Here is a 24,747-nt window from a genome sequence, read left to right as displayed (position 1 = left end):
ACAGGGTTTTCTTCAGATATCCTGCGCAAGGAGAGAAGACGCATCTCCCAGTTCCAGGGAATGAAAAAGGCAGATTTTTGCTAGTAATATCCACAGAGATAGCAAGATTTAATTTTTTTTTTCCAGAGAAAGATATTTGTCCACACTTAAGGACAAGGTGCACCTAGAGGAAGGAGAAGAGAGATTTACAGGTAGGGACATTGGAGAAATTGATCTCTGAAATAATCTGAGAATCAGTGGAAAGGCTGTCTTCCAGGGAACACCGCTTTAGTAGTTAGCTGCCAAAGGGGAGAGAGGATCTCCATCCTGGGATAAAACCAGCAGGTTTAGGGGACTGACAGTCCCAGACGGATTGTTTTAATACTCAAGATCCTGATTTCATCCACAATCCCTTCGCCCTCAAAATATTTCTTGAAGACGCTCCTGGAATAACTGAAGCAACGCTCTGAGGATGGGTCTCAGAGAAGGAGCGTGAAGGGCAGCACCCCAGAAGCCAGCACTGAAGATAATCCACCTCCCACCAGAAAATCTTCCAGAGTGAGTGACCACATTATATCACCTCTCTATTCCTAGCTGTCCTTGTCTTTTGCCTTCTGTTCTTGTTTTCCATGTCTCTTCTCACTGTATCTGCTTTCCTTTTAATCTTTTCTCTCTCTTGTTTCTGAACCTCTCCCCAGGCTGCTTTTTTTTCTGTATGCCTTTCTTCATCTCTCTCATTTAGCTCCCTTATATGCTATATGGAATCGACCTGATTCTTTCCCTCACTATTTAGCTTACAGGAGACCTTAGCCCTATTTAATTGTAAGAAACCTCTTTGCTCCTTCACTTTTACTTTCTTTCACTGGCATATTCATACTAGACCCAGCTGTTATCATCTCCAATGTGAAATTAATTTATGTCATGTTGGGGTCATTGAGAAGGATAATCTGGGCCAAAAAGGCTTTGAGGAGGCAGAAGCAGTGATTTCTAGTGCTACTGTCCAAGGATGCTCTCGTGGGGTTGGAGTGTCAGTTGTTCTCCATGTGGGTCCTACTATGCTCGTAACTGTGGGAATAAAATCCTTGTGTGATGCAAACCTCGCTGTGCTTGGGGGCTGAACATTCAGATCCCAGTGCTAGTACTCTGAGATGTGTGTGTTAATGTACCTAAGGGCTGTGGGATGAATTCTGGAAGGAGTGCCCTTGAGACTGGGTTCTGTGGTGTTCAGGGGCCTGGGAATGAAAATCATGACAGTGCTGGTGGAAGCTGCTCTTAAAGCCAGAAGAAGCCATTCCATTGCCATTAGTCTTCATCTGTGTTTTATGCTGTGTTCAGGGGCTAGAAATGTTAATTCTAATGCTAGCGAGCCAAGCTGGCTGCTTTTTGTAAATGAGGCAGTTAATTTCCAATCACAAATGAGTATTCTGACACTAATGTAGTGATTTCTTGAGAAATCAAGTCCGAGGGGGACTTCATCTCAGATTAAGCCAGAGCAGATTCCTGTAGCTGAAGAATCATGCCTAAGGATATGTCACCCGAGATATTCCTGTGTCTGTTCTCCAGTGAGATAGCAGTGAGGAAATACAAGATCAAAGGGTCTTTGGCCAGGGCATGAACCCTTCTGGAGTCCATCTGGGAGCACAATGGTTAACTGGGAGTCCCTGAATAAGGAACTCCTTGGTGTAATTTGCTAGCAAGATCAGACAAAAGATGCCAAAGTGATTCCCAGTTTTGGCAGAGAATTTTGACAGTTATCCATAGCTTCAGAAGGTGCCTTTTTCTAAGGGTAGGCTGAACCATGAAGTGTACATATGTTCTGGGGGTACTGTTAGATGCCCTCCTACCTGTTGCCCTATAGTTATGCAATCAGCCTGTTTTTGAGTACAGCTGTGTTATCTAGCACAAGGGATGAGATAACTGAGGCATTTTGGCCTTTGTACGTTCAAGGGGATAACTGACTTTTTATACTCCTGAGGTTAATTTACCTCGTTCTGTCCCCCTTCTTCACAGTAATGACTTGACATTTTTCAAGTGCTTTTGGCTCTGGTGGATGCCAGGTCACTTCACAGAATATATATGCCAGCCTTACAGAATTCTGCTCTCCCACAATTATCTTGCTATATGTGAGATGGGTTGATTTGGGGTTTTTTTCTCATCTTCATTATTAATGATAAAGGGTAAGATTTTTGTATTAGTTGCCTGATCTTTATATATTCATGACAGACATACAAGGCTGAAAGTCATGTGCTGTAGAGTAATTGTTATTCATTTCTTAATTGCTGACAGGGCATTTGGTGCTGACTCGGACCACAAAATTAAGACAATCTCTGCTCTGATGATCTCGTAGTGTAAAACACAGCTATACAAAAGCTAGGACAAATTGATAAATTTAAGGAAGTGAATAATTTTAGACAGCATAGGTCTTTAGTGTGACCATGGTATTTCCATCAAATGTTTATACCACAGGTGAAAATGCAGTTTCCTCTGAGGTGGAATACTGCAGCTGTTCTGCACCATTTGTTTTATACAAAAGTATCCATACAAGAAAAAGGAAGAGTATTGTCTTCATAAATGTACAAGGTACTTATTAGACGTATTTAAATGAAAGTGTTATATCTTTAAGAGTTTACATTAAGCATATTAAACCCAAACACCTAAAATTAGACTTTAAAAACCACATTTGGGTACCTGAGTAAATAGCAAATTCTTCTAAATGCCCATAAACATAGAGTTGACTTCAACAGAAGCAATGAAGTCTTCAGCACTGGAGTAAACACACAGTTAGGCACATATGGGTTTGTAAATTTAAATTTGGACATTCATGCTTCCAAAAGTTGACTTTTTAAGTTGAAGCACTGTCATCCTGTCCTATGGGCACTCTGCTCCCATCTGAGAACTGTGAGTGTGGCATTTTTCAGGTCAAGCAATTAAGTGAAATTAAATGAGAAGGTCTGGAGAATGATGAGAAAAGGATTATGTTACTGAAAGATCATGAGGTTATATTATTGTTTATGTATGTGCTCTGTATGTTCTTGGGTTTTATATTGAAATCTGGTTCTGTAGGCAAGTTTCTAGGATAGAATAAGGAGTCAGAAAAGTTGGAATGAAATACAATAAACAGTTTCAGGTTAGATGTTATTTCCCAGTCCAAGGCAGGATTGTGACTACTGTAAGTTTTTTTGGGTTTTTTAGAGGTTTTTTTGGTTGGTTTTTTTTTTATTATTGTTATTTTGTTATTTTCCCCCTACAAAAATACAGCCAAATGCTGGTGTCTGAAGTTTTTTCTTACTGCAGAGGTCCAGATATCTTCACTTACTACCTCCTCCCCTAAATTTCATCTGACTTTCAGGGTGACTCAGTCTGTATCACAGTTTGGATCTTTGGGCCTTTCCTTCCAGTATCAGAAAGGAGGTATGGTTAATGGCAACTGTGATACAGACAGCTGTCCCTCAAGAGCAGGGCTGAGCTGATTATCTCATTTCACACAGCTGTCAGGAATTACATCTCGGTCATTAGCAACCAAAAGATGAAATGTGTTTGGACTCATTTTTCCATTTGCTTTTCCCAACCTTGCGTAGAATTGTAACTGTCAACTTTCACAAAGAATCGCTGTGTTTTGTAGTACTCCCTTTGCAGAATCTGTTACTGAGTGGTGCTTCTTCAGAATTGAAACTTTAAAATACAGTGTTCCTAGCATTTTTGGCCTGGAAGACAACTTTGAAAAGATGAGTAGTGCCTAGATTAATGGACAGCCAAAAATAGTATCTCTGAAGTTTTTGAACTCCCCAGTGGTGTTAACTCTGAAGCCTAAAGAAAAACATTTAAATCTCTGTATTGCTGGCTTTTGCACATCGTGTTACTTTTGCAAAAATAACCAGTTGATATGTTCAACCCCCAAATGTTTATCATCTTGGTAGGAGTCAGTATTGCTACTTGCTGTGTATGCTGCTGGTTTTGTTTTCTTATTCCTTCTAAGGAATATATGAGTTTAAAAACCTATAACACGTTTCTAGTCCTCACTCATCTTGTAAAGGAAATCTGTGTGTGTTACTGAGAGCAAGCACGCTGCAGTATGCTTTCACAATTAAGGCAAATTTTCATTTTAAGTTTGAAATGAAAATGGAGAATACTGGGCATGATTCAGTATTCAGACACCTCACAGCAGAGTTTAGGACTGATTTAATGTTACCTCCTGTGGTGCTTTGCAATGATTTGGACTAGACCATCGTTTTATCCTTGTGTCTTTGATGTGCTGCATCCTCTACTCAGTCCTATTATGAACTTTGGAGCTAGCGTATGAAAGGTAGATGGCACAGATTTTGTTGATTCCTGGCCTTTGTGAACCCTTTCCTGAACCCTGGCCTGGGCTTCTTAGGATTGTATCACAGCCAAGTTCCTCTCCTGCACCTTTAAGGCCCAGCATGTTTCCACCCCGCCTACTTCTTCACTCTCATTTCCTCCTACATCCCACTCCTCCTCCCAGTTCTCTCTGTGCTGCTGTTTGCATCTCATTTTCCGTGCTGTCCCTTTGGCGTTCTGTCCTGTGGTCTTATAAGCCTAAAATGCTGCTTCTCTCTTCATCAAGCATGCGTCCCTCATCTCCCCTCTAGGTTTCTTCACTGACATGAACCCTTTCTTACTAAGTCTTACATGCCCCACTTTTACTTCCACACCTGCATTTTGATATGTTCTTGGTTTGGCTTTCATTAGATTACATGCTTGTGGACACACAGAGGTTTTTTTTGTCTGAGGTTATGTCAAGAAACCTGTTCTTTTTTCCACTGTATAATAAATAGAATTTTGTTTCTCTGAAATATCCAGTTCTGCTAGGCTGGGGAATGGCTCTTTTGTCATTCATTCTCCCACCTTTTCCCCTGCCCCCTTCCCTTTCTCAGTAATAGCTGAATTTTAGTTGGTTAGAATGAAAAGCCCTTTTGTGACATTCTCTAGTCCTCCCAGCACTTCAGGATCTTGGTTTTGAGAATTGGGGTGAACAACTTGTGCAAGGCCCAGTACTTCATTCCTTGTCTTTCTGAGCTGGTCAATTTAGTTGATATGAAGTCAAGAAATCGGGGAATATGTGGGTTTTTTTATGTATAAGAGAGACTGAATAATGAGGGAGAGATGACGAGTGACAGCTTTTATACCTCGAGGAAAAAAATATTTACTTTTTTGGTTTTTACAATTAGCAATTCAAATTTTGTTTATGCTCTCTGCTATATAAAGACTGTGGCTGGTTATAGCAGAGATATGTAATTACTGTTAAAAGTTCAAAAGTTCAAATCTGAATAATTGGGAAGGGATCTGAACTCTTTGTGGTCACAAATTAAATAAGTTTCTGAATTCTCATTTTCTCCAAAAAACCCTATTGTTGAGTAAAACTAAAGCAATTCTCCCTCCCCATCAGAAACTTGCAGAGAAAAATAAGCTGCTAAAATAGTTACCTCTGAAATTCTCTTTATCTCTATCTGAACAAAGCAGACAAGCTTTAAGTGTAGAGAACAGGTCTGGGATTTGAGACCTGTGTTCTCTGCATGGTTCTGCTGCTCCTTTGCTGTCTGACCTTGGGCTGCGTGCTTCTCCATGCATGGCTTCCCATTTATCCTGAAATAGGGTATTGATCCTTTTTAAGGGCTACAAAGTATAAGGATGAAAATGCTTTGTAAAGGCTGGCTGTTCTTTTTGCTGTTGATTACCTTAATTACGATGTGATACTGAACTCAAAACCTCTGTATGCCACTTCTTGTGGCATTAAGAAAAAGTAAAAGCACGATGCCTTGATTAGTTTTTGTTTCATTGAAGGACCTGTGACTCTAGAACCGAAAGATCCTGTACCTGTCTGCAGCCTAGAACTGTTTTTTAAGTTGACTTAAGTATAGATATCCTAACTCCCTTGAAGCTTCTCCTAAGTTCTCTAGTGACCTTTTCTTGGCCAGGTCTCAGGGTCTCTATTCCATCTTCATCCTTCTTGGCTTCCCTGCTGTTTTTGACACTTGATCATGCCCAGTCTTGTCCTCCCTTGACTTATGTGTCAGTATTTTCCTGGTTTCCCTCCTACCGTTCTAGTAATTCAGTAGCTTCTGCACTAATTTATTTACCTTCCTCCTTTTTTTGTTTTTTTTCCTGTTTTCTCTTTTTAAGTTAGATACAAAGACCCACCTCTGGTATCTTCTTGTTTCTTTTCTTTACCTCCTTCTTGCCAGTGACATTAAATTATGCAACTTGGCGTACTACCTTAACAGCTTCTTTGAATGATTTGCTGCAAGTTTAAGACTGCTGAGGCCAAGACGGAACTCCAGAATGCTCCTTTGAGATTTCCCTTTGTTTCCGGGTTTAATCTGTAAGCATCCACAGTTGGGCCTATAACATGGGGTTTCTTGCACTCTTCTTGCTCTGCGTATACAGGGTAGGGATGACTAATCCAGACTCATGGCCTGAATCTCCAGTTTCTTTCTTAGTCTCTTTGGGTAACCCTTATTCTTTCTCCTTCGTTTACCATCTTGTTTACTGATGCTGTTCTTGCTGGCCCCTCACACCTGTGTTACCTTCTTGTCTTCTTAAAAACACAGTTACTGAAGCTATGCTCCTTGCATGTTCTGTCAACATGTTGCTGCCTCCTCCTTGACAAGCCTGTTCTTTGGCTGTCATCCACCACATAAGCTTTCAGCTTCTTGTACTCACTCTAAGGGGTCTTCACATCATGTTTGTGGTTTTGCCCTATCTGTTGCTGTCTGTTAGTGTTTTGTCCTTTGCTTTGCCAGCAACACAGGCATGACATTGTGCTTTTCCATTTCATGAATGAGCATCTCTTCACATTCTTCCTCAGCTGACTCATACCTTGATACATACAGAAAAATTGCCAGCAGGTAGAGGCCAGACATACTGGAAATCACTTACTTTCATATTTTAAAATTATTTGAAAAGTCTAACTAACTCAGAGGTAGTTGTCTTATTACATGTACCGTCCTCTTCCTGGCTTCTGTTGTAAAGAAGGATGATTACTAAAGTAACTAAAAATCATCATAAGCAAAGACACAGCATCTCAAAGACTAGAAAGATAAGAGTTGGAATGGAATAATATTTACTTGCAGTTGCAAGGTGGCAAGTATGCCTGTGGAAGAAAGCATCTTCTTTCAGTATGTTTAAGGAAATGAACAGAAGATTTAGTTTCAGGATGATACACAAAATGGAGCATTTCAGGAGTAGGATGCAGAAAGCCAAGTAGCAATAGTAGTGTTTTAAGACAGAAGAAACTCTTAATGGGTGTATTGTTCCTTGCTGTTGTGGTTCTGAATCCTCTTGACCTTCAAGCTTGGTACAAACATTTACAACTTGTGAGTCTGGCTAGGGATTGTCAGGTGTTTGTCTCCTGGGAGACAGTCCATTCAGTTTAGTTCAGAATAACAACTAACAGAAGAGTGAAAAGGAATTGTGTTAAAACAGTGGTTGAGACCTAATTTATGAACTTCACACAGTATTACTTAATTCTTCTGATCATTCTCCAACTTCAATTTCGGCTGCGTGTTGCTTCCAGACCCCTCCTTCACAAGTTTTTCTGCAGTGCTTTGGTAATTTTAACTCTGGGAATATGCGCTGTGTGTACATTTTGGCTACATGGGACTAATCTGCACTTGATACCAATTTCCTTATTTTCTATGAACTCGGTACATAGTTTTTGCTAGTGCTTGATACCCATTTCCACAAGTGGGACAGAAAGGGTTGTGGCTTGTTTCAGCAACTCTTGCAGAGCTGATATTGGCTAATCTGTTTTCAGTGGTTCAGCCTTTGGTGAACAGGTTTTGACCACTTGCAGTCAGATTTTCATTTTCACTATGCCTGGCTGGCATTCATTTAGCCCAGGGGGCTCTCTTACATAGAAGCTTTGTAGTATTACTATTATTAAACTGCAAGGTTAGCTGTCATTTTTCCCTGATAGACCCATTTTTTTAAATGGGAAAAATAATACAGTTTTCATTTGTAAGTACATACGTGTATTCTTTTAACCTGGGTTTCTGTACCTATCTTTGCAATGATGTGAAGATCTGAGCAAGATACTCCGCATGCTGATCTACTTCTGATGTTGAATCTAACTCCAGAGACAATCTGGGTATCATATCAGTGTTTGCATATTCCGTACTAAAGGTTTACTACTGGATGTGATTCTGACAGGCAATTAAAATTCCAGTCCTTCTCTTCAACCTGGGTGCTCCCAAAGGCCTGGGGGAAATACCTTCTCTTGGATACAGTTTCTCTCCTACAGACTTCCTGGTTTCCATGGGAGAATTTCATTCCAGATATGTGCTCATAAATTTGAATTATTCCAGAACCAATACCTGATACCTTTCTCAGTGTAAGAGTAATTGTTCTGTTAATGTTCTTAAAGAATATGCCAAAGATTTCTCTTACCTGCCTTGGCATATGTTTAAAATTGCAGTTCCTACTTCCAGTGGTAAAATATTGCATAGTGGTACTGAGGGTAGAGGGATGCTGTAGAGACATTCCTGCTGTGGTGATATATTTTCATTGTGCTTCTTCAAAGTGCTTGGTTTACTTCTTATTTCAAATCTGGTTTTGGGAGGGTTGTCATGGGACATTTGGCTTATTATTAGAATAAATCTTTTATAGTAGTCTTATTACAAAAAAAATAATGCTCAAAAGCATTTTAGGCGTATCAGTATTCTCAATATCATTTGATGTTTCTTTTGACAGGTGTTATGTGTTCCCCACTTGCACTTACACCATAAATAAGCAAACTAATCTTAACTTTGAACACATATTTTCAGGCTGTCTGAGGGGTCTTTGCAATGTTTGTGTAGGATTTCTCACTGCATTTTTGCTGCATGCTTATATAGCAGGCAACAAAAATACTTGATTAGTTGGTCTTATTAAAATCTGGCAAGGGACTAGCTGTGCTTAATCATAGCCTTTTATGCCTGTAAAGATACTGTCTCCCCTGACATGAGCATATTTTAGACTTTGGCTCTAATGCCATCTCTTGATAAGTTTAAATAAGCAGGTCAGGTTTTGTAAACTATACCATTTTGTCAGTAGTTTCATACAAATTGCTGTTGGAATTGGTTCCTGACACCCTTCCAACAAGGGGGTTTTGGTGACTTTATAGGCCCCACAAGACTTCATCCTTTGTTAGTACCAGGAATGCAAGCATAGTCAGTGCTGGTCATTCACTAAATTCAAACTAAAAAATTACATGCTGCTTATGCACCTTTCACAAAATGGAGGGAATTGAAAGCTCCTAAGTTAAAATATGCTATCGTGATATTTATGTTATTAGTAACTATTATGAAAACGGATTTGCTTAATTTTTCCCCGAGATGTCTATGAACCTTGTTGCTGAGATTAGTTTGTTAGAGGAAAACAATAGCTGTGTAACAACATAACTATAATAAAAGAAATAGTCCAGTGATTTATATTAAGTTATGCATGGTCTAAAACTTTTCATCTTCCTCTAACTGATTTTTTTCAGTACCATCTTAGTGTGTTACGGTGTAACTTGTAGCAAATTTCCAGTCCAGGGTGCCATAATTGTAGTACCACTTGTGTTCTTTGACACAGCATAGCATCGACCATTCAAAGACATTCTGTCTTGCACACCAAGTACTTTTGAGCTGGGGGATGGAGTCAGGCCACTGTGACATGGACGGGCACAGACTGTGACAGTTGGTATTCTTATAGGTGATACCACACTGTGTGCTCTTAGGTGACAGTAACTTCCTTTGGTTCAATTCTTTTTTCCTTTGTGGTTCATGACTAGCAAGAACTGTGTGCCCCCTGTTGCCACATCTGCAAGCCTATAGTGTATTGGGAAAATGTTTTCAGCTTGCTCTCAAAGAAGGGAACCATGGCTCAAAGGTATGATTTCTCTTACCTCTTTGCCCCAGGAACTGTTTTCTCTCCTTTCATGTGGCACTGCAGACAGAATTGTACTTTCAAACTGCAATGCTTTTCTTTTGGTTTGCTGATATGCTAATGTGACACCTACCACTCCTTCCAGGTTAAGTTTCATTTTATGAACAATACCCAGCAGCCTCTGTCTTCCTTCTGTGTTTGAGTCCAAAAATACAAACATTTCCTGAAGGCTTCTCATAAGTAGTTTCCAAAGTGATGCATAACAATTTCAGATTGTGCAGGTAATCAGTATCCTTTTTTTCTGATTTCTTACATTAAACAAATATCTCTCAGTCAGAATGTTTGCTTGGAGAAGATATAATTTAAGTGGTTTGTTCCTGCCCTCTTAGTTCACATCTCCTTATTTTTGCGGGAAAGCATGTCTTAAAATGGCAAATGTGTCTTCCTGCCAGAGTTAGCAAAACTGATTCTTCTCCTCTCTCTGTATTGATATAAGAGCACAGGTTTCTTGCATGTGTAATTTACACAATTATGTCAAAATTGCCTTTTTCCATCAAAGTAGAAGCTGTCTGTTTCTCCATGCATGTGGTATTATTATGTTTTACTTCCTTACTTTTTGCGACATTTTCTTCTAATTGGCATCATGCTCACCTTTCTGCTTCCAGGAGGTTAGAGTCAAATGGTGGGGTTTTGCCAGTTTGGGTTTGAGGTGTTTTGTTTGTTAAATCTGTGGAAGCTAGGCATATCTCTGAGTGTATTGGATCGATATTGTTAGATCCCTGGATTCAGGCACCAAAATAGAAATGGCCTTATTTTTATAGGTGTTCTACAGCAATGCCTCTCACTGCTTGGTAGCCTCTTGCACATTTCTTCCTTCTCAAAGTTTAAGTTGAGTCTCCTTTGAATGTTTGCCAGTAGTGTTTGATTGGATTGGAATAGCTGCAAATAAAGCAACAGTGAAAGTAAATATAGAAAAGTAAATGTACAGATATATTCTAGAGCAGACATCTTCTGTAGGCTGTGTGCAGTGTTGCTTCATTCATTGTATGACTCTCTACTTTAGTCATAACTGATTATGACTGGCCAGCCTTTGAGTTCAGCCTTAGAGAATGTTTCAAGCTATAAATGTTTATTAACTGCATTCAGGATGACCCTTAGAGTGCTGTTTCCCACATTTCATACATTTTTCGGTCCTGATACATAAGTAGCAGTGACCTTGGATAAGATCTGACTGGCTTAGAGCAAGCATTTGCAAAATAGTAGGGCAGGCAAAGTACAGATTTCTTCAGTCCTGCAGCAGGGATAGTACTAGCTTATAGACACAAGGCTGGCTTGCATTTTCAGCCTGAGGTTCGATTTGCTACATGCAGATATTCAAAGTAAGGCAGTAGCTTTCTTGGAATGCTATAGTGAAGTATTACTAGTCCCAAGTGAATTAGTGGCTATGAAAAGGTGTTCAATGCTAGGATTTTATTTTATACATTTTTCTTATGAATCAGACAGGTTCTCGTCCATCTAATTGTACTTTGGGGTCAGTGCTTGGCTGTCATTTTTGCATCTCTCTGGCCTGTCTTGACGTGGGGTTGCACTGGAACTAGTTAGTGCTTGAGAAGGCTCGGTAGTCAATTTCCAGCTGTCGGTGGTGGTTATGACTTGGCTACCTTACCCTTGGCTTTTAAAGTCAGCCAAATACATACACAGATACCACTTACCATGTAAAGTGGGAGGTTATGAATTCTGGTCTTTGACTTTCTTTTTACTTCTTCAAAGTTAATTTTGGCTTGTTAATGTGGTAGGATTTTTTTAAACACCCTTGATTTCAGTTCAGTGTGTTTGTTAGTCATTAGTGGTTTGGGTTTTTGTTTTTTGGTTTGTTTTTTTTTTTCCTTTGGTGAGTAGGATCATAAGAGAAGAGTTTGAAAGAAGATTTGCCAGGCAATAAACTGGGAAGGGAAAGTTGGAAGAATCATCAGTTGTTCTGGTTTGGCTGTGGTCTCATTTTATTGTACCATTAAGTAGTGTCAAGTGTGCTGCTTGGATCAGGTGAATGAGATATGCAACACGAAGTCTAGCAAGCATTACTGTTACAGTAGGTATTATTTCAAATAATTTAATAGCCAATTACACCAAATTATTTTTGTACTGAGAAGTGGTGAATGCTCCATCCCTGGTAGTGTTCAAGGCCAGGCTGGACAGGGTCTTGGGCAGCACGGTCTAGTGCGAGGTGTTCCTGCCCATGGCAGGGGGGTTGGAACTAGATGATCTTAAGGTCCTATCCAGCCCTAACCATTCTATTGATAGTGTTCTGGAATTGCTACCTTACCTAAGGTTTGATAGTGCCTGATTATTACAAGATCCCATACTGCCAGGATACAGACTTAGAAATCCAGTATCATGATCAAGTTCAAACTTTGGAAAAAACCCTTATTCCACTGCTTTGAAATTTCCCATATGATTCCTACTGGGTCTGAGTCTTCACTTCCTGTCCTGAATTACTGTCTAGCTTATATGTTCCTAAAGAGCTGCTGTATTCTACTGAAAAGTAGTTACTTCAGTAGTGGGTGATTAGCGCATGTGTATAAATGGAATTTTTTTTATTTAAGATTTTAGGATTTTGTTTTCTTGTCAAAGATTTTTATAAAGCAGAGAATACACAGCTGCTTATGTGTAATGTGACCCAATTCTAACTTTGCTTGCCTCCCTGGCAAGTGTATTTTACACATATACACAGAAGTTTATGTATTTGACAATGGGCGTGTTGCTTATTGACAGTACATTTGACTGCATAGCCAATCATCCCAAAAGCTCTAGTGACATAACCTGGGCAGATCTGAAGCTCTGTGAAAACTGCAGTGCTTCCTTCTGCTTCTTGATTTTCTGGTGTATCAAATTGGTATCTTAATCTGACATAGGTTTTTATAACCTATTGTCTTGATTTCTGTGTTTGTCTTAAGGGGGGGGGATGGGAAATTTGTATTTAGTTTACTTTGTATTGTTAGCACAATGATATTTCATTATGGTTTCAACATGCATATGATAAGCAGCAGTAATTTGTTCTCTGATTGCACTGTGGAAATTAAAATTTATATGAGGCACACTCACAGAATTAAACATTCAACTGATACTTAGTTCATGTTTGTTGTCTCCCAAGCTGAATATTACTTTCAGTGAAGACTGTACCTGTAAACTTACCATGCAAATGTAACTGTGTTTCAGGGACATGGATACCTCAGTGGTCTGTCCATCCCCCACTGGATAAAAATGCATTGGTGCTTTTCCCTCGTGTAATCCCGGAAGGAATAGTGCTGCTTGCCTTTTTCTGGCCCCCAACTTTTATTTTTTTTTTTAATTTATAGTGTTTGAGACTAGATCAATTCAACCAAAAAGAGCTATATTCAATAACCACCAACTTGAGGAAGGTGGATAATGGAAAGCCTTTTTCAGCTCTGATGGTCTAGTTAGCTGTGTAGCAAGTAGTCATTGCTATCATATGTGATAGTGTGGCAGATGAGTAGATAGATAAGTTAGTAGCAGTTGGTCTTTTCCTTTCCTCCACAGACAGAAAAATGTTTCCACTCACTATAGATAATGTAGTGCTGCAGTTTTACTTTTCAGTCTGTGCATGCATATGAGCGTGAGTGCTAATGTTAGCTGTGCAGTTAGGAGGTGTTTTCTGAGCCTAGGGCTTTGGGGCCACTGCTTGTGGCAGTTGAGGGATGGATTTTGTTGTGGTTTGAGCCCTGAGAGGTGTGGTTACCATGTGCATGAAAATTAAAGGTTTAGTGCAGACAGACATGTTGGAGTGTAGATTCTTGAGTGCTTTTGTCTTGTGAGAGCACTTAAGTGCAGAAGTGCAAGGTATAATGCATGTGGTTGTGGGGGAAGAACAGGGAGCTTCTGTGTCAAAATGCTGGGCGCATCTGTCTCTGGATCTGTGCATCCACACTGTGTTATTGTCAAATACCTATTTTTAGAATGAGTATCTAATTGGTATTCATGCAGATGAGTGTCTCCCTGTCTCATCTGATCCACTCCTCTGAGTGATGCACTTGGTGGGAGGTGTCTGCTGATGAATCTTTCCTAAGCAGAGTGTGTTCATGTCTGTCAGTTCTCTCTTACTGCGTTTCATCTGTTACATGAGCGTGTATGTAACTAAGTGTATGTGTTTGTGCATTTACCTTTTGTATGCACTAGCATGCTCAAAGTATCATCTAATCCTCTACAAAGATTAATTTCAAAATGAAAGATGCAGAACTTGCAGCCCTTCAAGACATCATTCTTTTTTGTTATGCAAAGAATAACTGCAGAGCAGTGCAGGTTGTGGCCATGGAAACTTAGCTACCTCAGTCCAGACTTCAAGGGATTGCTCCTGGTATAGTGCAGCCAATTATGAGTAAAAGTGATGATCTTTCTCCTGCCTTGACTACTACAAAAGACAGCATACAAGTTTGTGTGCTAAGTGTACAAGTTCATACAAGTTCATGCTGCTAAATATTTTCTTCATATAAAATAATTAGTGAGCAGAAAACCCTGAGTACAAGTGCTAGCCATGTTGGACAGGTGTGTTTTATATGGGGAAATATGTAATATTTATGAGAGGAAAGATCCAGAGTCTCTTTATACCCTGTGGTAAACTTGACGTGTGATTTTGGACAAGTAAGTTTTTATTGTGTCTCAGATTGGGGAAAATACTTGCTTGTTATGTTGTGAATTAAGGGATACTTAATAAAATTATATGTATATTTAGGAAAAATAGGTTATGGTAGGCAAAGCCTTAACTGTTATGAGCTTAATATAGTCTGTTCCACCTCGACATGGTAGATGTAATTATCTATATATAGTATTATGCATGATCTTGGTGTTTTAAAATGATACGTAATCCTAGCTCTAAGGAACAGGATTCATTATGTCACCTAATGCAAAAACAGAGGCTAGGCCTTACATAGAAGTTAATTTCTCCCCAAAATGATAGTCACAATCCTGAGTTTCCAGATGATCTAAATAAATTGTGGTTTGTATATGGCATGAAGGAGTATTCTCTTTTAGCTATGATTGTCCTCTTACCTGGCACAGTAAACCTACTGGATTATAGGTAATCCTTGTGAAGGGTCCCAAGGTTATATCACTTTTGCAGTAAAAGAGTGAATGTGATACAGCTGCTGAAAAGGCTCCATGTCTTTCGGGTAGGTCTTAGTTCTTTATGTAGGAACAGTTGGGATTCTCTGGGTAAGACTGTTTTAGCAGTGTTACCATCAGCACTGTCACAGCTGCTGTGAACAAGGATGGTCCTCTCAGAGATATGGTCATAGGTGATTTTGGATGATTCTTTCTGGCTGTGAATAAGGTACATGAAGTAGGATGATCTTCACACTGGTATTTGTGATAGGGGGAGAAGCAGGGGAGGAATGCAAATGGATGTTTCTGTTCTTAAGGTTCACCTTGTTTATATCTCAGGAGTTCCTTTCTCCTTTCTTTTCTCCTCACAGATACTCCTGCTTCCAGCATCATGGCCTCTGACCTGGAAAGCAGCCTCACTTCCATAGACTGGCTCCCACAGCTTACTTTAAGGGCTACTATTGAAAAATTAGGGGGTTCCTCACAAGCAGGACCTCCAGGGACTGCCCGAAAGTGTCCCCCAGGCTCACCAACCGATCCCAATGCCACTCTGAGTAAGGATGAGGCTGCAGTGCACCAAGATGGGAAGCCACGTTACAGCTATGCCACTTTGATCACGTATGCCATCAACTCATCACCTGCCAAGAAGATGACGCTTAGTGAGATCTACCGTTGGATCTGTGACAACTTTCCCTATTACAAAAATGCTGGTATTGGTTGGAAGGTGAGGACTTGCATTGCTAAGGTACCCTTTTTGTCTCATTACAAGAATTATTTTCTTAATTCTGTGCAAAATATCCTCATTGAGCAAAATATAAAGACAGATGTGAAACTAAGTTGACCAACTGGAGAAAATGCAGAGCCAGAAGTAGTTTGCTCTTGAGAATTTTGCTTTATGTGTGTCATGGCCCCTAAGAAGGAGTGTACAAAACCCCACCACCAACAACCAAGAAAAACAAAACCACCACCGCCCTCCCCCAAAAGCCACATCACTACCAACCTCTGCATCACACTGATAACTATTTTCATTGCACCTTCTGTAGATGTATGGGTGATTCAGCCCCATATTCATCCTAATCCATCCCTTTCCTTTATACAGCTGCTGTTCTGCTCCGTTCTGGGTATATGTAGTGAGCTTTGGCTTCTAAGTCTGCAGCATCCTTCTATTTTCTCTGCCTGCTCCCAGTCATACTCAGAAGGCTGTATGTTTTTGTTATAGCACTTACCTGTTTCTCTTGTTTTCTCCTCAGAACTCTATTCGCCATAACCTGTCTCTGAATAAATGTTTCCGGAAGGTGCCTCGACCAAGAGATGATCCTGGGAAGGTAAAAAATCTGCATGCTCCTAAGCAAGCAGTTTAAAACTGCAGGGAATAAGATGGGGTTGCCCTTTCTAACTCATGCTTGGAATGTGAAACCTAAAGTGTAGGCAAAAATGGAAGCAGTAGTAAGATTTACTGCAGTGCTTTGGCATTCACTTAAGGGGAACCTGTAAAGGGGCCTTAACAGTTTTAGCAAGTATTTCTCTTACCTGTTATCTTCAGTTGACTTTAAAGATACTGGAAGAAGTTAAAAATGGGGTTGAATGTACTTCATTAGTTTTGTTTCTTTTTCTTCTTGATCTTTATGTGTAAAATGTGGGTCTAGTCCACCCTGTTCTGTTATGAAAGTCTGTAGTGGCTGCTGGTGAATGGCAGGACTGTGATGTGACATTATGGGATTCCTGGAGGCAAGATCCATGGCAGTGAGAGCAGAACTACTACCTATTTAGGCTGCAAATTTTTGTGGGGTTTTTTTTGGGGGTAGGGGCGGAAATTCACCATAAGATAATTCAAATCTGTAGAAATGATTTACAAGTAAAACTCAAGAATTTAGGAAATTAATTTAGGAATTTAGCTGAGTAAAAGCTAATAAAGCTCTGTTAGTATATATAGATTGTAAAGGGGAATTGCTAGCAAAACCAATACTTGGCTTCTTGACATGCAGATATTACTGTTAAGAGAAAAAAAAACAAACAAACAAGCAGAAGAAGATGTTGGGGACAAGAAGCTGTGTATTTAGAGAGAAGCATTTTTTCCCTCTCCACCATCCTAAAGTTGCCAGAAAGGGCCACTTGCTCAGGCCTTTTACTTCAGGTTATATTTAAAGAACTAAGTGGTGTTCAGTTGGCATCTATAAATGGAAGTAGTATATCTTTGAAGATCACTGCTCAAAAATACTATTGATTATATGGCTTGTTCAGGGAAATCCTAACTGACTTCAGTGTACGTGTTTGCAGGTGTTCATTGGCATGTTGGGCTGGGTTTATAATTAAATCCGGTTCTGTGCTTGTCACTGATTCTTCAGATTTCAATTGGAGGTCAAAGTGAGCAAAATAACACTCTAGAGTTCTCTTTACACTTATTCAGAAAAAAAGAGACATACTTACAGACTGGTTTATGGTGAAAAGGACCTTTGGAGGTCAACATGCATCCCCATCCCAGACAGGGGCAATTAGATTTGGTTGTTGAAGTCCTCACTGAGTATTTAATATCTCCAAGGATGGAGATACCACAGCTGGGCACTTGTTCCAGTGCTGCACCACATCACTGTGGAGAAATTTTTCTTTATACCTGACTGTAATTGCCCTTGCTGTAACTTGTGTTTGTTGCCTTCTGTTCTTGTGCTGTGCATTTTTGAGAAGAGTTTGTTTGTGTGTTTGTTATAATCTCCTTACACAGTTGAAGACAGCGATTAGATCCCTTTAGCCTTCTGTGGTCCAGGTTAAACAGATACCTCTGTGTGAACGGCTTGTACATCACGTCTTTTAGTAACCATCACGGTGGCTTCTCTTTGGATGGGTTCTAGCATGTTAGCGTATGTTTTTCACCAGGAACCCCCCAAAATGGGCATAGTACTTAAAGTGGAGTCTCACAAGCATGGATTAAGAGCAGTCATTCTAGCCGTCTGTGCCCAGTCTGAACATTGAGTTTGTTCTTACCAGCTAATAACAAATTCATAGTGTAAGGAGAGTACTGAAGGGGACGTGCAGGCCCAAAACAATTGGCCTACCTTGGATCAAAACATCCTCTCCTTGGTGTCCCATCTCAGAGTGATGGAAGTGTAGACCACTCTGCCTTCCACCAGTAGTATCATACCTCAACCTCGCTGTTCAGTACAACCCAGTGCAAGAAAGAAATCTCTTTCCAACATGCAAGTCTTGGTTGTCTGATGTTCTGGAGGGTGGGCCTTGTGGTCCTAATGTTTAGTCATTGCTGCATTCTTTAAGCCAGTAACCTCCTGCTTCAGGAAGCTTCCTCATTTAGTCATACATTCACCAATGGGTTTTCTTTCCAGGGCTCTTACTGGACAATAGATACGTGTCCAGATATATCTCGCAAGAGGCGGCATCCTCCAGATGATGACGTAAGTGTTGTTCTTTACAGACAGCGTGAAGCAGGAGGGGGAATTCCCTTCTTGTTCCTACTAGTCCTTTCAACACTGGACCATGGTATCATTTTGGGACAGGGTATACAGATGGGGAGATCAAGTCTGGGACAGAATGAACTAGCATGTATATCCTTCCGATTGGCTGTTACTGCTGTTCAGCAAAAAAAATCTTGTTTAAAGTCCTTTATTCTGACTCTTCAGTGATTAAGGCCCAATCCTCTTTTCTAAGCCATGAACTTCTACAGTGGAGGAACTGGCTTCCCATCTGCAGTTTCACTTCTCCATCTCTTTTTGATTTCTGCTCCTTTCCTTTTCTCTTCCTTCCCCATCCACAGATACCACAAGACTCCCCAGAGCAAGAGGCAAGTAAAAGCCCCCGAGGGGCTGTTCCGGTCAGCACAGAAGCCTCTTTGCCACCTGAGGCCACCCCTCAGCTGTCACTCCAGAGCAACACCTCCATTGCCAACTATAGTCAGGTGAGCAGCACAAAGGATAGAAGCCTTATAGGGGTGGGAAGAGGAAGGGGGTGAAGCACGTGAATGGAGAAGCAAAATGGTGAGAATAGAGGGAGTCATGAAAATTGTGATACAGAGGCAAAAACAAAAAGAAGGGAAGAAGTTGAAGTTGCAGAGAAGGAAAATTAAGGAGGAAGTAAATTTTAACAAAGGGCTGGATGGGAATAAGGATAAAGGTATAATGGTATTAGACAGCTGAAGGAAAGGCTGAAGCCAGTGTGCTGCAGAGGGAGGGAGCTGGTTGATTTTTCTCAAGGCAAATGGCATTTGGGAAGATTTGATGGGAGACGAGCTAAGTGATGTGGGATATCAGTGCGTGTTCTACCTGTATCTAGTCTCCAGATCCCTGTCTCAAGTTACAAAGCCTAGTACAATCTAAAGGCCTTCCTTCTACCTTCCTTAGCAGGGTGCAGGGCCCGTGGATGTTGCCTCTACTGTAGCAGGGGGGCAGGGCCGTGAAGGGGCTGATGTGCCACCCCCACTGTACAGTGCCAACCATGACTTCAAGTTCTCCTACTCTGAGATCAACTTCCAGGATCTTAGCTGGTCCTTCCGAAACCTCTACAAATCTATGCTGGAGAAATCATCTTCTTCTCAGCATGGTGAGTAACTGTATGCGTCATGTGGGGTGGGCAGGTATCTGCCCACACAGTCTTGTCCACCGATCTATCCTTGGTATCTCTCAGATCTTTCCTCGTTTTTAGGAGCCTGTGCAAACAGACTTTCCTTGTTTGGCATGCTGTAATTAGTTCTGCCAGGAGCAGATAAGAAATCTGCATGTCTTTTATCTATTGCTACCCCCAGTTCTCTCAGAATAAAGAGGATAATGATTTAAAAATACCTTGTGTTGATACGAAAGCAAATACTAAAATGGCAGAAGCTTAGAGAAAAGCATGTAGGAGAAGTATTCACAATGTCAGGCTAGAAACCGTAAGAGGAAGGGGATTGTTGCATGTGGAGTTTCTCTAAAAGGAGAGTGGAAAGTTGTCATTGCTCAGCTCTGTTAAAGCTAGTATTGTACAAGGCCCTGGAGAATTGAGCTTTGTGGATTGAGAGTGCGGATGAGATCCTACAGCTCCATTCATAGCTTACATTTCTGGGATTGAGGAAGCAGCCACAAGAGTGGAATATGGTAGATGTCCACGGGAAACAAGAACAATCTACAGTTGCTATTCTCACCTTTAAACACTCTTATAAATATTTGTCTGGTGTAAAAAGGAATACATTATTACCTGTGCCATCAGACATCATACAGGGCAGGCAGTTTTCTACTCTAGGAGGAGCCTCTTGTCTTGTAGCTTCAGTGAAATAAAAAGGTATTACTTTTACTGCTTTCATCATCCTGGCACTTGAGATTCCTGTTGTGTGACATACTGTAGAATGGACAAGCTACAGAAATGCAGAGAACCACCTCGACTCAGTGTGTGCCTCCATTACTAAAACTCAGCAGAGGTCAGGTTTTTTTGTCTTCAAGTCTTCAGCTGTAAGGTAGCCTAGGAAAACGAGTTTCGAGGGAATTTTGGGTCAGGGTGGGCAGTATTCATCCTTTTGCCACATCACAGTAGTAGTAGGCTCTAAGGGTTGATTTTGAATTTAGTGAAAGACTGATGCTTGCTTGGGAACGGTTAAGTAAGGGCACTCAAAGTAGGCAATAGGTAGCTCAGGTTAGTGGCGTGTAATGCCCTTTACTGTGATTTTTTCTTTTTTCCCCTGGAGATTCCACAATGTAAGGGGAGAAGCACAGGTTTGGGAGAGCATGGATTACTTTGGTAAACATAGGAAAAATCCAGGGAGGAATTTAAGTTCCTAACTTTGTACTAGAATAAATCTTGTTGGGGCTTTGTTGTAGAGCTTTTGTTTTGAAGAGAATCTGGAGCAACTGTGCAGGTGATAGTTGTTAGCAGCCTGTAGAGGGCACTCCAAAAGCTTCATAAATAGCAGGATGAGCAGTGTGAAATTGGAGATGCATAATTTAAGCAGAGGTCTAATCCAGGAGGCTCTTAAAGTTCCCTCCTTTTCCTTTTACTTGGCAGGTTTCTCTTCTCTCCTTGGTGACATGCAGCCTTCCAACCACAACTACTACATGTACCAGCAGCAGCAGCAGCAGCAAGGCCCCTCATCAGTGGGTGCTGCTCCCCCACTCCACACTCCAACCCCAGAGGGTTGCCCATCCCAAGGGGCAAAACAGCAGGGTGGTGAAGGTTATGGCCCTCCACCAGTGATGTCCATGCACCCACCCCCAATGCAGCATGGAGGCTACCACCAGCATCAGCAACATCACCCACACTCCCACCCACAGCAGCAGCCACACCAGCACCAGCAGCAGCAGCAGTCACAGGCTTCAATCAACAATGCTGGCTTTGGTGAGTCGGGGGCAAGGGAAAGAACATCCAGGGAAAAGGGAACAGTGAAGAAGCCCCCAGACAGAAATTCCACAAGTGAGCTTTCCATAAGTAGTGCCTATGTTGTGTGTGGGAAAAGGGTGAAAGCCAATTACAATTGAAATCTGAGAGGGAAAATCCTTTCTTACTGATGGAAAGGAGGATACATCCACATTGGTTTTGCGATTCTGTTCAGGGATGCAGAATTAAGTCAGAGGCTAAATGAAAGGGGCACCATCCCTCGTCTTCCAAGGCAGAAAGGATTGCCAGTGACTTGTAGCATCAGGCTCTTTGGTGAAGAAGGGCCAATCATTTTTTATTAAGGGGCGGAGGGAAAGGGCAGTCTGTATTGGAATAATCTTGTCCCCATTTCATTCCAGCATTTCCCCCTGATTGGTGCTCCAACATTGATTCCCTGAAGGAAAGCTTCAAGATGGTAAACCGGCTGAACTGGTCTAGCATTGAGCATTCCCAATTCTCAGGTCAGTGTTGGCCTAGTGACTGGGTCTAGTGATTCAGTGACTAGGGCTGTAGTCCAGAATGTGTGAGTGCTGGGCCCAGCTCTTTGGGTTTTTTTCCAATGTAACAGTGTCAAGTCCACAGGTTTCTCAGGGAGTCAACTCTTCTGTGTGTAAAATGAGGTGTCCTGCTTCGTGGGTTTTGTTAAAGACCCTGAAACTCTTGAACACTGCAGGAGTTTGGGGCAGAGGGAATTAATTCATACAGGTACATCAGAAAGCTAACTCAGATTTTTCCCTTCCCACCCCTACCTGAGTCAGTGAGACAGTATCCTAGATATGGAGTTTGGTGACAGATTCAGCTCTGAAGTTGGGCTTGTGGGGAGAAGGTAGGATTTAGGGGTAGAAGACACAAACTCTCTGCAAGGAAGACCACAGTGCGAGTGCTGTCTTTGACATTGTCCTTTGTCCCCTGCAGAGCTGATGGAGAGTCTGCGCCAGGCTGAGCGGAAGAACTGGACGCTGGATCAACATCATATTGCCAACCTCTGTGACTCCCTTAATCACTTCCTTACCCAGACTGGTCAGCTCCCTCATCTGGTTGGCCCACAGCAGCCCCCCCGAATCTCTGATTCTTGTGCCCTGAACAGTGGCAAACAGGAGCAATCCATGAATCAAGGTAATTAGGAGGGAGACTAAAATGACATTTAATTAAGGACCAGTTCTGTGAGTATCCTGAATACTTGCAGCCTTGCCAGGCAGCGTAGCGGCGAGCAACTCAGGGCTAGGCCGTTAGAGCTGTTCATAGCAAGTCAGCTTCCTCTGGTGTTAAAGAATTAGTATGTCCTATGGCTGTGGCATGGGCAGGCCATTGTGATGCTTACAACTGACAGGCAACCTCTCCAGGCAGAAATACGTTTGAAAGGTAAACCCATAAAAGGAGAAGGGGGGTGGGGGTGGTTTTTGGGTTTTTGTAGGGGACTAACAGAAAGGAATGGCAAGGCAAAGAGATTGCTATTCCAGATTACAGGAGCTGTAGGAGCTGTAAAGAAGAAAGCTCTTGCATCCTTATTGGGGAAATACTGGCTGGACAAGAAGTAGAAGGATTCACTGTGAATTCTTTGAGAGTTGAGCACAGGGGATGTTGGAACTGTGATGGTGTGTGTTGTCTAGTAGACAGTTAAATGGATGATACTGAGCCAGCTTGTGGTGCTTCTGGATGAAAATGTTCTTCTTTTACGATAGTAGAGAAACTCCTGCTGGCTCCAAGAACAAGATCTCTGACCAAGCTATAGCTTGCAGATAGGACCCAGCAGCTGAATATCTCTCTCAGTATCCTGTGGGTCTGAGCGAGTTGCTTTGTGGCTGAGCCACCACTCAGTCAGGGCCAAGACAGCTGATCAGAACCTTGACAGTTTGGGATTTTTTGGGTTGGGGTTTTTGGGTGGTTTGGGGTTTTGTTTGTTTTCTTTCTCTTACTTTTATTTTTGTTTTGTTGATTTCGTTCTGGGTTTCTTTTACTCCTTTCACAGTGAACTCCTATGGCCAGCCCCAGCCCCCCCATCTCTTCTCCGGGCCATCTCCTATGTACCAGATTTCCACCCAGGACTCTCCGGGATATAATCGCCCAGGTAAGGGGTGGCATTACAGGTAAGGGGTGTACAGCTCTGGTGCCCCCAGGATAAGGACATGGAGCTGCTGGAGCAAGTCCAGAGGAGGTCCCTGAGGACGATCAGGGGGCTGGAGCACCTCCTGTATGAAGACAGGCTGAGAAAGTTGGGGCTGTTCAGCCTGGAGAAGGGAAGCTGCATGGAGACCTCAATATCTTAGAGAGCCTTCCGATATCTGAAGGGGGCCTACAAGGATGCTGAAGAGGGACTCTTCATCAGGGACTGTAGCGATAGGACAAGGGGTGATGGTTTCACATTTAAACAGGGAAAGTTCAGGTTGGATCTAAGGAAGAAGTTCTTTACTGTGAGGGTGGTGAGGCACTGGAACAGGCTGCCCAAAGAAGTGGTAAATGCTCCATCCCTGGCAGTGTTCAAGGTCAGACTGGACAGAGCCTTGGGTGCCATGGTCCAGTGTGAGGTGTCCCTGCCCATGGCAGGGGGTTGGAACTAGATGATAAAGTCCTTTCCAACCCAAACCATTCTGTGATGCTACAATTAAGGTGTATTATACTATGGAACATCAAAGAACTGGTTCTCAAGCCCTTTGTGCATTTCTCCCAAAGCACTTACCAATCAAATGGAGCACTGAGGGTAGAGAGGGAGCCTGGATTACAAGGGACACTCCATTTAGGGCTCCGCCATAGCCCCGGTGAGGTTTAGGATTTCAGTGGCCTGATTCCTTTCTCTTCACATAAAGAGTCTTCTAGCTCAGCCTCAACCTCTGTTGCTTGAAGGCAGCTTTACACAAGAAGCCTCTGCTGTTGAAGTCCTCTGTGCTCCTTCAGCAGTCAGCTGTAAGGAAGGTTAAGGAGGCTCAAACTTAACCTCTGTAGAAGCTGCTATGGAGAATTTCATAGCAGACCACCTACAAACATTGGTAGGTGCTGTCTGACAGAGAATATCATGCCAGTAGCGTTCTTGCTTGTTCAGCTGTTGGAAAGGAGAAGGTCCAAATCTCTTACTCTTGCCTTTGCCCAGGGGCCCACTGTGAAGAAGCATGACATTTTTTATTCTAACTGTTCTCTTTCCTTTCTGTTCTATTTTTCTCTTGGTTTTGGGCAGCTCACCATCTGGTCCCTCGGCCTCCAGGGCCTCCTCCAGGCGCCAATGAGGAAATCCCCGATGATTTTGACTGGGACTTGATCACCTAACGAGTTACAGACTTGATAGCCCGTCCTTTGTGAAGGACGCGGGAGGGGAGGGGGACGTGGGGTCACTGGTGCCAGCACCACCCTCCCCAGCCTCCCTGCCTTGCCTGTATATAGATATATATTCTCTATCTCCGCCAGAGAAGCCACCGCAAGATGCTGCCGAAGATAATCCTTCCTTGCGTC

At 41.9% G+C, this 24,747-nt stretch overlaps 1 protein-coding gene across 2 annotated transcripts; it reads left to right on the top strand.

Moving 5' to 3' along the window:
* The first annotated feature begins 15,345 nt into the window (after positions 1-15,345).
* Positions 15,346-24,747, top strand: FOXJ2 (forkhead box J2). Of its 2 annotated transcripts, none has more exons than XM_010021610.1 (10): positions 15,346-15,685; positions 16,212-16,286; positions 18,297-18,365; positions 18,725-18,865; positions 19,308-19,506; positions 20,938-21,267; positions 21,666-21,767; positions 22,222-22,422; positions 23,276-23,374; positions 24,476-24,747. In XM_010021610.1, exons 1-10 carry the CDS (start codon positions 15,353-15,355, stop codon positions 24,562-24,564), a joined length of 1,638 nt encoding a protein of 545 aa, XP_010019912.1. In that variant the 5' UTR covers positions 15,346-15,352; the 3' UTR covers positions 24,565-24,747. The 2 variants fall into 2 exon arrangements, with proteins under 2 accessions (XP_010019912.1, XP_010019913.1); XM_010021611.1 differs by having other exon boundaries at positions 15,353-15,685; positions 19,311-19,506.

The sequence above is a fragment of the Nestor notabilis genome, unplaced genomic scaffold, assembly GCF_000696875.1.
Source record: "Nestor notabilis isolate BGI_N333 unplaced genomic scaffold, ASM69687v1 scaffold30699, whole genome shotgun sequence".
NCBI classification, from domain to species: Eukaryota; Metazoa; Chordata; class Aves; order Psittaciformes; family Psittacidae; genus Nestor; species Nestor notabilis.
The sequence above is the reverse complement of the archived record's forward strand: the minus strand, read 5'-3'. Positions and strand labels throughout refer to the sequence as shown.